This window comes from Canis lupus, chromosome 27 (assembly GCF_011100685.1).
Source record: "Canis lupus familiaris isolate Mischka breed German Shepherd chromosome 27, alternate assembly UU_Cfam_GSD_1.0, whole genome shotgun sequence".
In the NCBI taxonomy this organism is placed as follows: domain Eukaryota; kingdom Metazoa; phylum Chordata; class Mammalia; order Carnivora; family Canidae; genus Canis; species Canis lupus.
In genome coordinates this window covers 42,630,056-42,647,008 of record NC_049248.1, presented here as the reverse complement: position 1 = coordinate 42,647,008, position 16,953 = coordinate 42,630,056, and the positions used below count along the sequence as shown (strand labels likewise).

The 16,953-nt window shown below is 47.8% G+C and overlaps 1 protein-coding gene across 4 annotated transcripts in view; it reads right to left on the bottom strand.

Annotated features, from left to right (window-relative positions):
- Positions 1 to 313: 313 nt before the first annotated feature.
- The window catches only part of DIP2B (disco interacting protein 2 homolog B), a 220,545-nt gene continuing 203,905 nt past the window's right edge, over positions 314 to 16,953 (bottom strand). For 2 of the 4 annotated variants that reach the window (XM_038577654.1, XM_038577652.1), the window contains exons 31-38: positions 15,215 to 15,383; positions 13,946 to 14,116; positions 12,854 to 12,915; positions 11,636 to 11,693; positions 9,347 to 9,421; positions 8,218 to 8,395; positions 6,247 to 6,370; positions 314 to 4,410 (exon numbers count right to left, since the gene is read on the bottom strand). In XM_038577654.1, the coding sequence (XP_038433582.1) occupies positions 4,158 to 4,410; positions 6,247 to 6,370; positions 8,218 to 8,395; positions 9,347 to 9,421; positions 11,636 to 11,693; positions 12,854 to 12,915; positions 13,946 to 14,116; positions 15,215 to 15,383 (1,090 nt within the window). In that variant the 3' untranslated portion in view covers positions 314 to 4,157. The remainder of the gene's footprint in view (positions 4,411 to 6,246; positions 6,371 to 8,217; positions 8,396 to 9,346; positions 9,422 to 11,635; positions 11,694 to 12,853; positions 12,916 to 13,945; positions 14,117 to 15,214; positions 15,384 to 16,953) is intronic. The other 2 variants (XM_038577656.1, XM_038577653.1) reach the window with 1 other exon arrangement.

Sequence of the window (16,953 nt, the reverse complement as noted above, 5' to 3'; positions counted from 1 at the left end):
ATTAGAAAAAATAAAATTTATGATCCATAGTTTACAACTACCATATACCACATGGGTAGGAGGAAAGCCAAACTTTAATTGTTCCTGACAAAAGCTTCTTAGTTTTCAAAATGACCCTCTTGTGTTCCTTGATCTGTCTTCCTGTTACAGCACTGATTTACTATAACTTCAGATCTTTGTGTTCATTTTCCTTAGACCGCTCCAGGTAGCTTTGTCTTAGCATCTTTTTTTTTTTTTTGTCTTTCCATCTTAAGTTAAATTTAAAATTTATCAGCTCCAATTTACCAATCCTCCCAATGTGTGAAGCATTAAACACAATCAAGCATCAATATTTATTAACACAAGACAAAGGAAACACATTCAATGAGTTAATAGAACACTGTCCTGCCAGATGTTAAATTTAAAAATGTATATCTAGTCTAATTTCAAATAAATAAAAAAACTTTATACATAATTACACAGTACTATAGTTTGAATTTGACACTGGTAAATATCTTGACAGAAAGTAAACAAAACATCGTTTAGGACTAAAAAATTATTCTTATACCTTTACACTCTTCCTGTGGACAAACAACATGGCCCATCTACACATACCTAAACCAGAAATGTTGTATGAATGATAAAGAAAAGGCCTATTGTGTATTTGGAGTACTGCAGCTCTTGCTCCAAATACTCTTGCTTTTATATCAAAGCAGACAACAAAAACAACACTAAGGCATAGGTCATGTTGGAGTTTGAGGGTGAGGTGGTAACTCCTCATTGCTTAGTCTAAAAGATTGCTGGATATTCAAGGAAAGTAATTTATTTGGCCAAGATATTGAGCACCATGCCTGGGGCAGAGACCTTAACAAAAAACCTAAGGCCTCGGGCCCTTTGTTGATTCAACAAAAGCGTTAAGCAAGCACTGCCCAGGGACTAAAGAAAAGAGACACACTCGCATCACCAGTAGACAGGCAATGGTCCCTAAACAGCCTGAGGCAGCACAGCTTCATGAGGAAAGGACTTGGTGGTGGTGGTGGTGGTGGTGGTGGTGGTGGTGGTGGTCTGGACCCGGCCCCCTTTCTGAGGCAGCAAGCAAAGAAAGGCTGTGGACTCACACCGACGCCCGTTAGCATGCCGGCCATTCCCAGGGTCTCCGTGATGCAGGTGACATCTGTGCAGCTCTAAGAATCCCTTGGGCTTCAAATTTTCCTGAGGCAGCCCCTTCCTCATCGACCTCAACTACTTCTATTTAGAGGCAGAAAGAGGTTCAGAAGCTGTTAGGTGAATGGATTTCTCTTAACTGAAATGGGGGGGGGGGAGGCTTGCTCTTATTTTCTTTTTCACAGGCATAAAAGAAAAACCCAGACTGTGTTCAGAGTTTTGGCTAGGCTGTTTCTATCAGCAGTAATGGCCTTCTGGGTCCGCCCCAAGAGTCCATTCTACCACAAAGGTTCTACTGACTGTGGGAAGGGCGAGAGCACTGTGTCATCAAGAGAAAGTTCTCCTATCCGAGTCTGTGAGAGACTAGACATTGAATCTACAGATGACCCCCTTGGACAGGCTAATGACTGGACTCTCTTCCCCTTCCAGAGGATACTCTACCGCAGTTCCTCACGAGACTCCCAAAGACACAGCTCAGCTTTCTTCTCTGGCTGTGGGGAATATGCAAAAGATCAATAGAGCAGCCACAAGGCGGAAAGCAGAAATTAAAGATAAATCAGAGGCCTGAGGACCTACAAATCCAGATGAACAGACCCGCGTAACTGGGAGTTGCCCATACTCTGAGGCTAATGGAGTATCTTATTTGAAAGAATGAGTGTAGATCACCTCTGCTCAATCCTGCAGCCACTAGCCACACGTGGCTACTGAAAACCTGAAATATGGGCAGTCTGAGCTGAAATGTGCTTGAGACACTGGATTTCAAAGACTTACATATCTGTCACTTTTCATGTTGATTTCACATGAAAATTATAGTATTTTTGATATAGCCAGTTAAATAAAATATACTAAAGTCAATTTCACTCGTTTCTTTTTACTTTTTAAAATGCGGTTACTAGAAAATTTAAAATGACCGGCGTGGCTCACATTATATTTCCAGCAGATGCCCTAACTTGTGTAGTAAGAATTTTTAAAGCAACCCATGGGATAAGACTCTGCCTATATTTTTTTCTTGGAACTTGTGGATTATGGAGATTATAACTATTTAATCCTCAGGATCCCTTGCTTTGTTAGTGAATCATTAACAACTACTGGAAGAAAATTACTTTCCAAATAAGCAGGCTGGTTTTTTTGTAAACTGAACCGTAGCTAGTCACTGGGATTTCTTGCCCCAATGTAAGTGCTTTTTTCCTGTACACCTTAGAACCTCTTCCATCATGTGTAAATTAATTCCATCCAATATGTCAAAAAAGAGATCTGGAACTGGAAAATGTCTTGAAGTCTGCCCTCAGTGGAGAAAAAACTGGGAGGAAAAGAGGCTTCTGTAAAAGGGAGGCAAGAAAGTGGCTTGGAGCCACGAGACTGAAGGGCAGCCCCCGAGAGTGACAAAGGGTCTGGGCTTTGCATTATAAACCGTATTTTCAGGGTAATTACAAGTCTTAAAAATTGTTTAAAAACATATTTAGTTTACATGATGTTACAGTGGGGTAAATAATATGTATTATTAAAATAGTCTAAATAAATATTTACACAATAGACCAGAGTGGGTCAAAGAGAACCATTCTGATTTAACAAGTTAACTCTGTTCACTTGGAGCTTTTCTTTTTTTTTAAATTTTTAAAAATATTTCTGTAAGAAAAAAATAATAAAATTCAACTATATTCAAATACATGAAGTATCAGACCAAAGAAAGGAAACCGAGCCAGAGGCCAAACTCAGTCCCATGCTCAGTCCACTTGGCCTGGGCACCACAGTTATTTCAAAAGAGTTTCTTGCATACATAGGCTTCCCCTATTTCAGCATAAGCCTAGCTATTTTGGCAACCCAAATCGGTCAGTTTTGAGATCTGTAGCTATGTCACCTTTACAGTTTCATGTGACTGCCGATCCCACTGCCTTCCCAGCCTGTCATTCTTGTTCTTAAAATCCCTGCCCCCATGAACTGGAAGAACAGAGGACACTCTTCAGTTTTCCAAAAAGAGAAGCTACATGTATAAACTGTAGACGCAGTTGACAATGGGCCTGGAAAAAGAGGAAATCCTAAATTCTTACGTAGTCACTCTAAATTTGAAACACAGTTTCAACACTGGGGGCCAGAGTGAGTTATTGTGGTTCCTTAGGATAGGGTGGGATCTAATGAAGCTTAGCCTTTTCATAGCATTTTGATTTTTAAACTGAGATTTTTCAGGTTGAATTCTTAAAAGCTTAAGCTGATTCTGGGAATGCAAGCTTTAAAAACAAACATAGGCAGCTTTAGTTTATAAAATACATTAGCCAACAGAGACGTCGTACAATGTGCAGCGAAACCTGCCAACAATTTGCACTGTTTAGTTACCTATTCAATTACACTGCATTAAGAGAATATTGAAATTCTCTCCAAGTAGAAACGTTTCTACTTTTGTTGTCATGACTATACAAGCCAATTCTTCAACTTTTTTTTTTTTTTTTAGCTGAATTGTGTGTATTCTTATTTACACGTTTAAAACACTGGTCAAAATGTTTTACTCTCAAGATTTATATATATAAAGTAACTCTCATATTCAGTGGATTATTTGATTTGCTTACAGGTCAGCGGAAAATAAGCTGAGCAGTTCCACGTTAACAAAACCTGCAGAATGTCCAGCTATGGTAAAATGGCAGAATACAGTACAGAGCGGGGAACTGTGGAGCTCCGACTACCTCTTCGTGTGAATTCATTAAACTCCCTTACAAAATTCTAAAACAGCATTAGATAAAAATACAAGTATATACAACAGATGAAAAAAATGCAACATGCATGTAATTGCTTTAGTGACGTGCTGCTCACGCTATGTCAAAGCTCATGACTGATGGGCTGTTAACATTTTTTTCATTTGCTACCACATGATTCCCCTTTCCTGTGTGTCTCACAGGATGAGATGAAGGATATAATGTAACCATCTCAGCTTATTTCACATCATTTGAAAGCTTGCCCCTAGTCACCGGTCTTTGGTCCTTGTGGTTTTTCAGGATGGCCCCCTGTAGTCCCCACAAGGCTGGTTACATGTTATAAGCCACATAGATGGGGTCTAACTGGTCAGCCAGGAAGCTGTCGCGGAGGTGCATCCTCTGCTTCTCTCCTCTGGAGTTGATGGGGATGACACCCGGGTCCACCACAACCACGACGCCAACGATGAGGTAATGCTCTTCCAGGACCACATTTGTCACTAAGGGAACCAGGTCCAGGGCCTCCTGTTCAGAGCCACACAGTTCTACAACCACCACCAGCAGGTTGGTCCACGTGAACACGGCACTGAAATTTCAATGACATTCAGTTAACAGGTCACTACGTTTACCAGGCATCGTTTATAGTCTCTGCTCAAGACTTAGCCCAATTCCCCGGAAGAGTGCCTTCTCTCTTGGATCCAACCAGAAGGCTCGCAGGCATGTCTGCAATATGTGACCTTGCCCTACGATCGCAGCTGATCAGCTGAGCCAACCCCAGTCTCTTGGGGGTTTGGAAATGGGATTGGAAGTTGTCAGCTAGTAACATGAACTAAGCCCATGTGAAAGTTCTGGGGTAGCCAGGTGTCCAGAGAAGCACAGAGAATGGCTCTTCAGGGAAGGGAGAATGAAGTGGATGCCCAGAGGGCTCTAGAAAGTGTGAGGACAGTGGTTCCTGATGGCCTTCCCATCCCTTATTTCTATCTTTCTTGAGATCCACAGATACTTTTAGGAACCTCTAAGGTAGCCAGGTATCTTTCACTTAAGTTCTTTTTTTTTTTTTTTTAAGATTTTATTTATTTACTCAAGAGAGACACAGAGAGAGGCAGAAACACAGGCAGAGGGAGAAGCAGGCTCCATGCAGGGAGCCCAGTGCGGGACTCAACCCCTGAATTTGGATCACGCCCTGAGCCAAAGGCAGATGCTCAACCGCTGAGCCACCCAGGGGTCCCTGCTTAAGTTTTTTTTAAAAGAGAGTTTGTTATTTGCAACTGAAGACCTTTGGCAAAGAGAATACTCTTAGGCCCAACAGGAAGGGAGTGGACTTCTCCTCATCTGCACTTAATGCCCCATATAGGCGTCTCTCCCATCGTGCCGTAAGGCAGAAAGTTGCCTTACATTGGATGGGACTGCGGGTGAGAAGGTAGGGCCTGACTTGTGGTATGCAACGTTAAACAGCTTTAAAAAACAGATTCCAATCATTAAAAAACATTTACACAATATTTAATTGCATTAAAAGTCAAAGGTTTAAAATTAGAGGCTGACGATGGCCCCTTTCTCTGTCTTGTTCTTATAATTCACGGGCATTGTTCGGGTCGGGGAGAGACTGACCAAAGTGAGAGGAAGATGCTGACAAAGAAGCATCTAGAATGCATGAGCCACCATGAAAAGAACTGCGGCTATTTAGTATGGGTTAGAAAAAGAAAAGGAAAGAAAAATGAAAAGAGAAAAGAAAAGAAAAAAGAAAAGAAAAAAAAAAAAAACCAACAACCACCAAGAAAGGACACAGCTCATGAAAAATGTAGAAAAGAAACCGGACGGATTCTGTGTTGTCAGGAATCCAGAACGAAAGCCACAAGGTAAAAACTATAGAGTTTTAATTTTAAGGAAGTTGCAGTCAGTGTGAGGCTGGCTGTTCTTTGCTGGGATAACGTGGAGGGAATTCCTACACAGAGAGGGAGGCTGGGGGAGGTCGTGATGCGCCTTTTCATCTGCTTTCCATTTGACAGTTCGAGAAGCACATTCCCATTTGATCCTCCCCATAATTAGGAAATAGCACAGAAAGTACTTCACACGAGAAAAGCCGCCTACAAGGGAGAGCTGGCGTCAAGTCGGGTCTTTTGAGTCTAGAGTCATGGGTCTTTCCACCACATGACGCCGACTTTCTAGAGACAGAGTTAGATCTCTTCCGAGGTTAAGAATCTAGCAGCAGGAAGGACCCGACTGCACAGAAGTTCCAGAGCCTGCCTCGGTCTCTCCGCGGGCCCATCTGCCACAGCAGACGGTGCCACGACAACAAAGAAGCGTCCGCTGATTTTCTTACCCTCCTTGGGGTTGTGGGCCTACACTGGGGACGGACGTGGACCACGAGTCAGGCCTAAGGGACACTACGCTGCGGGGGAGCCCATCCCGGGAGGGACGTTACCATTCAGCGATGCTCCTGTGGATGCGGGACACCGAGGTCTCGATGTCAATCGGGTGGTACCGCAGTCCCCTCAGCTCCAGCGTCTCATCCAGGGCTCCCACCACATACAACGCATCGTGACGCTCTGGCGGGAAGAAGAGAACCGTGGTTCATCACACGTAACGAGCGCAATGCAACGCGGGAGTCGAGGGCGCCAGGCCGGACTGCTGGCCACGTCCCGACCCCACTGCTCACCAGCTGCGAGACTGTGAGCAAACTCCTTAGTCTCTGGTCCCGTCTCCCCCTTGGTGAGGCGGAGAATGAGAGGCGGCTGAGTGTCAGATAATCCGTGTAGGGAGGGGACGCGATGCCTGGACCTTGTAAGTGCTAACAAACCCAACCCAACCCAGCCCTTAGCTATGATTAGGGCCCTGTGTCCCCGGAACTGTGTCCAGTGCTGGGAAGATGGAAACGTGATTCCTGCCTGAAGACACTGTCCAGCGGGGGCGAGGGGGGGAGAGGAGAGCAGCAGCGGACACCCCACAGGTGCTCCAGGGTGACTGCTGAGCCTCGTGCAAGGAGTGTGCACACCCCCTGCGCTCGGCTCAGGGTTCAGAGGGGGAAAAGCAGAAACTAGGCTGAGCTTTATCCTCTGGATAAAGGAATTAGCCAGATGACAGCTGGGGTGTGGGGGGGGGTGTGGGAAAAGAGGCTGTGAGAGCGAGAAGAGGGGAGTGCGCGCTGTTGCTCCTAGACCTCTGCAAGGAGTCCAGATACAGGGACTGGGGTTGCGGAGCGCGGACAGACTAGTCCTGGTTATTAGCAGGGTTTCTAATCTGGCTAGAACATGGCAAAGATATATATTTTTTAAAGATTTTTATTTGCTTATTTGACAGCACAAGCAAGGGGAGCAGCAGGCAGGAGGAGAGGGAGAAGCAGGCTCCTCACTGAGCAGGGAGCCTGATGTGGGGCTCGATCCCAGGACCCCGGGACCACGACCTGAGCCGAAGGCAGGCGCTTCACCGACTGAGCCCCCCGGGTGCCCTCCCCTTTTAATTGTACGCACACAGCACGTACATAAGGCCACACACATGGCTTATGTCTATGCAGAGACCGTGCTTTGAAGAGATGACTTTACTAGGTCCACGGAATATGGTATTTTCAGGAAAACTGAGCAAACAAAGCGCCAGGAGCTGCTGGAGAGAAGGCTGAGGTCCCCCACCCCTAAGAAGAGCTCATGAAGAGCTGACTAGCTCGCAGGACAGAGGCACGGCGGGGACTCTCACGTTGCTTCTGCGAGCTGGGAAACCTGGTCATTCCCGTTGTCCAGGTGGCTGCGGGGAGGCTCCGTGGTCGCTCAGACTCACAAAGGAGACGGCGGAGGAGGATCCCAAACCAGGCACCTGCTGGGGTACCTCCGTCTCCCCCACTATGCTATCCTGCCTCCCCCGAGACGGGGGGCAACTAGGGACACCGCTCACTGTGGAGCAGATGCAGGGAGTCCGGGGCAAGTGCCTTATCTGATCCTCGCTGCCGTGACGGTGCAGCCCGCGTGGCCGTCCCGTGTGGCCACCCACCGCCAGGACGGAGGGCTCGAGGCCCGCAGCGGCGAGGCCCGCACAGCCACTGGGCGGAAGGTTCGGGCCGCCTTACCCCGGCGGGCAGCAGTCTCGCCTCCAACACCAGACGCAAGGGACAGAGCCTGGCAAGACGGCTCCTCCGCACTGACGCCTGCTCTCGGGGACCGGGGCAGCGCCCCGAGCCCGCCAGGGTGGAACGGCCGCGGGCCTCGGGGCAGGTGGCGGTGCCGACCCTTGGCCAGATGTACCCTGGGCCTGCGGGGCGAGGCCCACAAGGAATGTAAACGCCTGCGTGGGCTCAGGAGTAGCAGAAGGGAGCCGCCGCAGGGGGACAGGCCGCGGGGACCGTGGGGGCAGGCTGCAGGGGACAGGCCGCGAGGGCGTGGAAGGGGGAGCCGGGCGGGGGAGCTACCTCCGGTGGCCGCGGTGAGCTCCGTCCTGCGGACAAAACCAAGGTATCCCGTCCGAGCCCAGAGCGTCTGGGCAGCGTCCCCAAAGCTCAGGCGGGTGTTGAAATGATCGGCTTGAAGAGTCTCGCTGTCATAGATGGTGTAGTAGCCGCTGGCCGTGTGGGGGCTGTTCACCCAAATCTACAAGAAAAGGGAGTCGGTCACGTTTCCCGGGAACACGCAGGACGGCGCCCCTTCACTCCCAGGGCGGCTTGTCACCTTTTAAGAATTCCCCTTGTTACGCCAACAAGCACACGGGCGGCCTTCGCTCAGCAAGGGCTTCCCACGCGCCCATCAGAGCCGGGCGGGCTCCCCGCGCCCTGGACGCCCGACGAGAGCGCGGCAGCCCAGCGCACGGTGCGTACAAGGCCCCCGGGAAGAGCGCGGGGCCTGAACTCCCACGGCACGGAGCAGGGGCTAACAACGGTCACCACTAGCATTTCCTGAGAACCCACGAGCGACGGGCGCTGCCCCGTGCGCCTCAGAGATGGGCAATAACGTACTTCGCTGTCGCACAATTTCACGAGGTGGGTGAGGCGGGTGCAATTATTTTTTTACGGATGAGGAAACTGAGGCCCAGAAAGAGTAGGCCCCGGGCTCGCTAGTCAGGGGCTGCTAAGGGGCAGGCCAGGCCGTCTGTGGCAAACTACGGGGTGAGACATCGCTGCCCCTCAAATATCTGAGGGAAGAAAAATTAAGTCTTTAAAAAAATGTATCGATATTAATACACATATGGATACATTTTAGAATAGAATATAAAATCTCCACGTTTTTAAAACACTGAGTATTTGTGGCTCCTTTCGGTTCCCGACAGGTGGAGACAGGGAGGACGTGCCCATCTTCTTCCGGCGAAGGCAACGTCCGTGCACAAGCCGGGCGAGCTCCAGCCCGGCTGCCTCAATCCGCCTCCACCCCGCTCTCAGGCTCCCTCTTCTTCGTCTCGGGCCTTCCGGAGAAGATTAAAACCCTTTTAAAAGGTGACAATTCACAACGGAAGAGAAGCTAATAAATCCAGTTTCACGGATTCTCGAAGGTGAGCCCGGAAGTCCGTACTGCCGACTCTTCAGAGTAAAGGTGAAAACCGGTACGTACCTCTCCGAGATGAGAGTCTCCGACAGGCCCTTTGGTCTCGGGATTAACGATGACCACTTTCACGCCAGGTAAGATCTGAGCACGAGGGAAACAGAGGACCACCTCTAAGGACCCCCGGACACGCAGTCCGCCGCCTCCCTCGTGGCGAGCGCGCCAAGGCCGCGGCGACGGCGCCCGGTGCCCGCTGGACTGTCCTCGGTGGACACCGGAGGCGGGGGGTCCGCCCTCCCGGCAAACCAGGGAGCCAGCGGCCCGCTCTCTCTTCAGAGGGACGAGAAACTACAGCCCAGAGCCGGAGAGCAGGCCCCGGTCAAGCACCGCCCTTTCTCCTCATGGGCCCTGCTCACTGGAGCGCGGCCAGAACTCCCTAGAGCAGGAAGGGCAGCGGGGAGACATGAGGCATCGGCCTAAGGGGGCGGCCTTGGCAGGAGAATGGGCCTGCCCCTGGGATCTCCCTCAGGAGAGGAAAGCAGCCGGGGCTGGCCCAAGAGGGGCCCACGGCTTCTCTGGCCACCCATCTGCTGTCCCTTGGACCTCCTTTTCCATCTTGGGTTTCTAGGGTCTGGGGCCAGCTGAGGAGCGCTGCGACGACTACCTAGGCTCCCACATCCAAGACCTCAAGGGAGGAAAAGACGCGCCGGGCGAGGTGGGGCACCGCGCTAAGGCTTCTGGGGCGCCCAGCCACGAGCTGAGGCAGGTGGACATCTGACAAGGTGGTAAGACCTGCCCGACTCCACTTGGAAGAGTTCAAACGGCAGAGAGGAGCTGGAGTTAGTGCCCCAGGGACCGGATCTGCGGCTTGACGGGGTACGCAGGATCCCCTGCTTTCTTTTTTTTTTTTTAAAGATTTTATTTATTCATGAGAGACACACAGAGAGAGGCAGAGACACAGGCACAGGGAGAGGCAGACTCCCGTGCAGGAAGCCCAACGCGGGACTCGATCCCGGGTCTCCGGGATCACACCCTGGGCTGAAGGCGGCGCTAAACCACTGCGCCACTGGGGCTGCCCGATCCCCTGCTTTCTTTAGAACCTCCCCCTCTGCCTTTCAGAATTACTAGAAGGACTTCGGAGGCATCGTCCCTCTCTCCTCAAAAGAATGAGAAACTCAAAAAAAAAAAAAAAAAGAATGAGAAACTCGCCAGCTTATGCTGATGTTCCATCACCCTCAGTGAAGTGTTCAGAGCTGCTACAGACGTAATGTAGACGTAATGGTCCCTCCAACAGTCACGCGCTATGTAATCGACCTAAACCCCCAAGGTGATGGTATCAGGAGCCGGGGCCTCCCACCGCGTGAGGACACAGCAACAGGATGGCCAACTCTGAACCACAAATCCTTCGCCAGGACCTGCTGGTGCCATGATCCTGGACTTCCCAGTCCCCAGAACTGTGAGGAGTACGTTTGTTCTTTATAAGCCACCCGGTCTATGGTGTTCTGTGACAGCAGCCCAAAGGGACTCCAAAGAGCTGTGTCTGCTCTTGAACGTTTTATTTTTTTAATTTTATTTTTTTTTGTTCTTGAACATTTTAAAGCCTCAACCTAATCTAAGAAATCTTCTCCCCAGAGACACGCACTCTCTCTATCTGTAATCCCTTCCCCGTTTTGATTTCTCTTTCAGCTTTAAACACATGTATGCCTTCCCTGATCTGCAACCGCACCGCCCCACTGCCACCTACTTTTCTCCTTGTAACATTTATAAAGACAGGACTGAAAAAAAAAAAAAAAAAAAAAAAAGACAGGACTGCCTCTTTCTAAGTGTTGTTCGCCCCTTCACTTTGAATGTAATGAACACTGAATTTTGCTGATTTGTCAAAATAGAATAAGGTGTCAGTTGGATAAAAAAAATCTGTGGAAATGAAGAGAGTTCAAATCTAGAATTCTTATCTATGTCTCATATGAATTCAAAAGTATTAGCTAAGGTGAAATTCTTGATTTATCTTCAGAATTCACTCAAGGCTTGCCTGGGTGCTAATATATTCTAGGCTTCGGATTTCTTTAAAATGAACCACCTAAAAAATAAAAAATAGGGCAGCCCGGGTGGCTCAGCAGTTTAGCACCACCTTCAGCCCAGGGTGTGATCCTGGAGACCCAGGATCGAGTCCCACGTCAGGCTTCCTGCAGGGAGCCTGTTTCTCTCCCTCTGCCTGTGTCTCTGCCTCTCTCTGTTTCTCTCTGTGTGTCTTCCATGAATAAATAAATAAAATCTTAAAAATAAAATAAGATAAATAAAAAATGAAATGAACCGTTTCCCCAGGCAGACCACCTTCCAAAGGTTAATAGAACAAATTACCTTTCCAGACTCTGAGAGGAGCAAACTCTGGGGGGCACCCCGCTCCACAAGACGAACCCTGCAGAAGAACAATATTCACTATACACACACACACACACACACACACACACACACACACACACTTGAAAAACTAGCTGCACCGTGTCTGCTACAGCTACATACTGCCCTCCTAAGGCCTCTACTTTGTGTCTCCTTCTCATGCTACAGCAGAGTTTCTCAGACTCAGCACTATGACATTTTGGGTCAGATAATGTGCTTTTATAATTTTTAGTGAGGGGCTACCTATTCTGTGCGTTGTAGGGTGTTTAGCAACATCCCAGGCCCCTACCCACTAGATGTCAGTAGCAACCCTTTTGCTGTGACAACCTAAACCGGCTGTGGACATTGTCAAAGGTCCTCTGGAGGGCAAATTCTCCTCAGGCTGAGACCCACTGTGCTCTCCCTGTGCAGGATGGGGCAGTGCCAGGGGGCACATCAGTGAATGCCGCTGAGGTCAGTGGGGCCTGGGCAAAGGTCCCAGAGCCCTAGGGCCAGGTGCTCACCTTGGGACATAGCTAACATTTCCCCTGTAAGCTGATGAGGAGGAGGGCTTTTACTCCTGGGGTTTGGATAAAGTGTGGTTTCAAAAACTCTACTCTGCCTCATTTATCTTATCTGTTCCATCTTTTATTTTTAAACTCCCAGAGCAAAGAGCCTATCCATTTTAGTTCAGTTTATATCAAACATCACAAAATATTTCTACACAGGAAGGAACTAAGTATTACACTTTAATATTAAAGAACAGCATAGCAACTATGAGAATTAAAGCTTTCTTCTTACAAGTGTAAATCTCATCAGGTGTCTTTTTTTTTTAAAGATTTATTTATTTATGATAGACACAGAGAGAGAGAGAGAGGGAGAAGAGAGAAAGAGAGAGAGAGAGAGAGAGGCAGAGACACAGGAGGAGGGAGAAGCAGGCTCCATGCCAGGAGCCTGACGTGGGACTCGATCCCGGGACTCCAGGATCACGCCCTGGGCCAAAGGCAGGCACTAAACCGCTGAGCCATCCAGGGATCCCCCTTATCAGGTGTTAATAAAAACAAATTCCTTCCCTCTTCCCATCCCTCCCGGGAAGATACACATAAAAGGGATGAGGGAGAGAGCCAGCTTTTTCCAGGCTCGGAAATTTTTCATGCTTAGAAACTCCAATAGGGAGTGAGCACAATAAATCTACTGTACCTGTCATGTCTCAATGATTTCAGATCTACATACACAGTAGTTGGATCAGGCCCTGAAGTTCCCTAAAGAAAAAGAAATCAATGCATTGTTTATTTATGTATTTCCATATTTCACATTCTCAAATCAAGAAATAATTTAGCCATATGTATAGAAAATCCACACTCTGTTTTGAAAGCTCACCCTCTTTGAACAGATGAGGCAGGGTTGCAGTCAACACCTGAAAGAGACTCACGGCCTCGTGTTTCTTTCCCTCCCTCCCCTGAGAGAGTAGGCCAGGGCCTGGTCTCGGGGCTGGAGAAGCCCCCGAGAGGCTACCAGGCTGAGGAGGGGCTTCCTCCCTGGACTTAAGGCAGACACGAGACCGGCCGGCATCCCCTGGATTTTCAGAACCAACACTGGCCTAGGTGAATGGCAGGGAGCCTGGGATGGGGCTCCATGGGTAAATCACCATGATGCTACCTGAAAGTCACTTGCCCATGGTCACGGAAGCCCTGAAAGCACCCACCCACGGCTGCCATCTTCTCTTACTCTCACTCTCGTCCATGCCTGTATTTACCATATGAGTCCCCAAGCCACAGAAAATCACTTAGTTCTTCTCGTTATTTACCCACCAAGAATAACATGGCAATCTTGCCATATGGCTGAAGAAAAGAATACAGACTTATTTGTGCTTCCTTTGTTTAAAAAAAGGGGGGGGGGGAGACAGAGAAACATAAGGTAAATATAAGATATTTTTTTTTTTTTTTTTTTTAAATATAAGATATTGATAAAATTCAAAGAGGAGTCAAAAATCTTGATTCATCATTATGTACCATTAAACTACTACAAGAAACGTGGAAATCGGCGTTCAGCTGCCGGGCGTGGCCTGAGGGCATGCACCTAGTAAGGGGGTGATCCCACAGAAGGAGCCTGTGAAGAACAACGCTATTATCTTCACCCTGTAGGTGCGCCAAGTGAGGCAGGCGAAGCCCGCGGTCCCAGAGCAGGTAAGTGGAACCGGGCTTGTTTCAGGCTGGCTGGCTGCTCAGCCTTGGCTGTGGAGCACCACACGCTTCTCTTCCCCTGACCATCAAGGAATTTCATGATCATCACCTGTAAACATATCGCTACGTTGACTCTTGATCCAAAAGTGGTGCTGACAGCCCGAGGGGACAGCCCGATGTCTTTGAAGAGCTTGGAGAAGGACTGCTGGAGGGCGATGCGGGGCCGCTCCTCGGCCACAACCACACATGTCCGGATGCAGGAGAGGTTGATTCCTCTGGTCTGTAAGACACCAACGGCAGGGAGCTGAAGTTAGTAGGAATGCAAAAAGGACTGAATAGGCAGGGCCACTGTTCTATCTCTCCAGTCAGGAAAAGCCAAGGAATGGTGTAGTCTCATCTCAGACGCCCAGGGAAAAGAAATGCCAAATGCCAACGCATTCCACTAACATTACTACCCACTGGTGAGTCTGTTCATTCTCTATCTCTTTCCTCTTTCATCTAAAAACCTTAGATTCTTCAGGGACCCATTTTTATATCTCCCCATTTCTGTACTTTAGATGTCTTCCTATTTCAAAATGGAGAGAGGGGACTGAGAGAAAAAGAGATCTAGCATTCCAGAGACTGAATCTTACTTCTTTTTATCCTTCAGATCATAATTCTCTATTATTTTTTAAAATTTAAATTCAATTAACATAGAGCGTATTATTGGTTTTAGAGGTAGAGGCCAGTGAATCAACAGTCTCGTATTAACACTCAGTGCTCATCACATCATGTGCCCTCCTTAATGCCCATCACCCAGCTACGCCATCCCCCACCCTCTCCCCTCCAGCAGCCCTCAGTTTGTTTCCTAGAGTTAAGAGTCTCTTATGGTTTGTCTCCCTTTCTGATTTCGTCTTGTTTAATTTTTCCTTCCTTCCCCCCATGCTCTTCTGTTTTGTTTCTTAAATTTCACGTAATTTTCTATTAAGAAAATCAGTCTTCTGACTCTCTCATATGTCAGTCAGACATATCATCCCCGGATACACATATGAATGAGTTACCCCTATCTTTGGGGCAGTCCCCAATCTCTACTCCTCTGAGACTGCAAATTTTATTAGAAAAAGTCCTAATGGAGGTCAGAGTTGTCTTTCATCTTTACACAGTCATTTCCATTCAGCCTCCTGACTAGTTTCATCTTCCTCTCCACAAAGTAAGACTCAGATTAAGCTCTGAAAGAACATATTAGATTAGCGGAAGAAATAAAATTCCTGAGGTTTACAAAATGTTGACTGGCTAGAAAAAAACAGGCAGATCTGCCTGTCAAACCCTACTCGGGTATCATGTTGCCTGGCCCATTTCTTTAAAACCCTCTGGACCGGCTACTTGTGGTACTTCTTACCTTTAGCACTTCCACCTGGTTCCCAAGCCCTTTGGTGCAGAGCTCCATTACTGAGTAGGAGCAGAAAGTGTCCCTTATTTTGTACTGGTTGACAGTGGAGAGCCAGAGGAAAAGGTTGTTTTCTAACTCCATAGGAGGAATTAAGATGGACTGGTGCCCTGAGTAGACACTGCAACGAAGAAAGGCGAGAGCTGACATTATCAATTCATCGAGATATCTTGATGTACACCATCCATTCAACCAACGTTTATTGCCCGTGAAGTGCAGTGTGAGGTCATATTAGATATAAAGGTCTAAGAATCAATCTTGTTCCTGTCCAACTCACAAGACATGATAACTACCATAAAACAGACTGGTATATACAGTAACTGAGATGTGAAGATCATTAGATCAAGATCATCATAAAATAAAAAGCAAGTTGTCCAAATTAGGAAAGTTGGGTGGTGGGGTGTGTGTGTGAGTGCGTTTCATTGAGTAGGTATTGCTTAAGCGGGGGCTTAAAGAATGAGCAGGAATTTGGCTGGAGGAAATGGGGGTGGGGGTGAGAGCATTCCAGGCAGAGGAACAGCATATGGGAAGGAAAAGAAACCCAGAAGTATATGGTGTGTTTAAAGTCATCAGAAATAGCAGCCTACTACGAAATCTTATAGCACAGGACGCATCACAGGGAAGTGGTGAGAAGTGAGGCCAGAAAGGTTGGGACCAAACTGTAATACAAGAGCATAATTATGGTCTGAGGGAGCTTAGACTTTCCCCGGCAGACAGTCGCTGCAGGCTTTAAGCTGGGGTGAATCTAGCACCATGGAGAGGGACTGGAGACACAGACATTGATGACGGAGAGACAGGAGAGGTGAGAGATGGTGAGGCCTGGAATCCGGACAGTGCAGCCAGGATAAAAACAAAGGAATGACAGAGTCACATATTAGACGTATAGTTCACAGCCATCAACCTTCAACCTCTTAAACCCAAGTACAGATCAGAATCACAAGGAACCCAAGAATCTTGTATTTAAAAAATACTGGAATTGTGGTTGCTACCTCTGGAGATGTAAATTAGTGAGTCTGGGGAAAGCCCGTTATTTAGCCTTTTTTTAAAGACCCCTAGGTGATTCTTATGTACAGACGGGTTTAGGGAAAATGGAGCCACAAAGGACATGACACTTAACTGGATGCGAGACATACAGATACAGAAGTGGAAGATCATGCTCACAGTCCTAGTGAGTCCTAGTCCCTAAGGTGAATGGTCCCATCCTAACAAAGATAAGGACACTCAGGAGAATGCTGAGTTGTAGGTGACTGTGAAGCGTTCATGGAGATGTCTACCAGGGAGGTGAGCATGCAGGGCTGAGATAAGGCTCCCTGGGAGGAGTGGGGATCTGCTATTCCATAAGACACAATCTGGACAGGACACGCATGCTACTTTCCAGCAACACGCTGTCATCCAATCTCATTATACTCCTTCCTGCCAAACCTAGGGGGTACGTCCTGGCTGTCAAAGGATGACATATTTCACCCAAGTGTCATCCTTCTACTTGGCTCTGCTTCTAAAATGAGGATTACAGGATGGAGTAGAGAGTAAGTAATAAGATCTCCGACGTTTTGTATGAGGCATAAAACTAACTGATAAGGGAAAAAGGGAATATAAACAAAACTAAATGAGCTTCACAGATATATCAGGTGCACGAATTCTGGAAACATCAGCATTTTGTTGAAACCAAATTAAGGTAGCAAAGGGAAGGA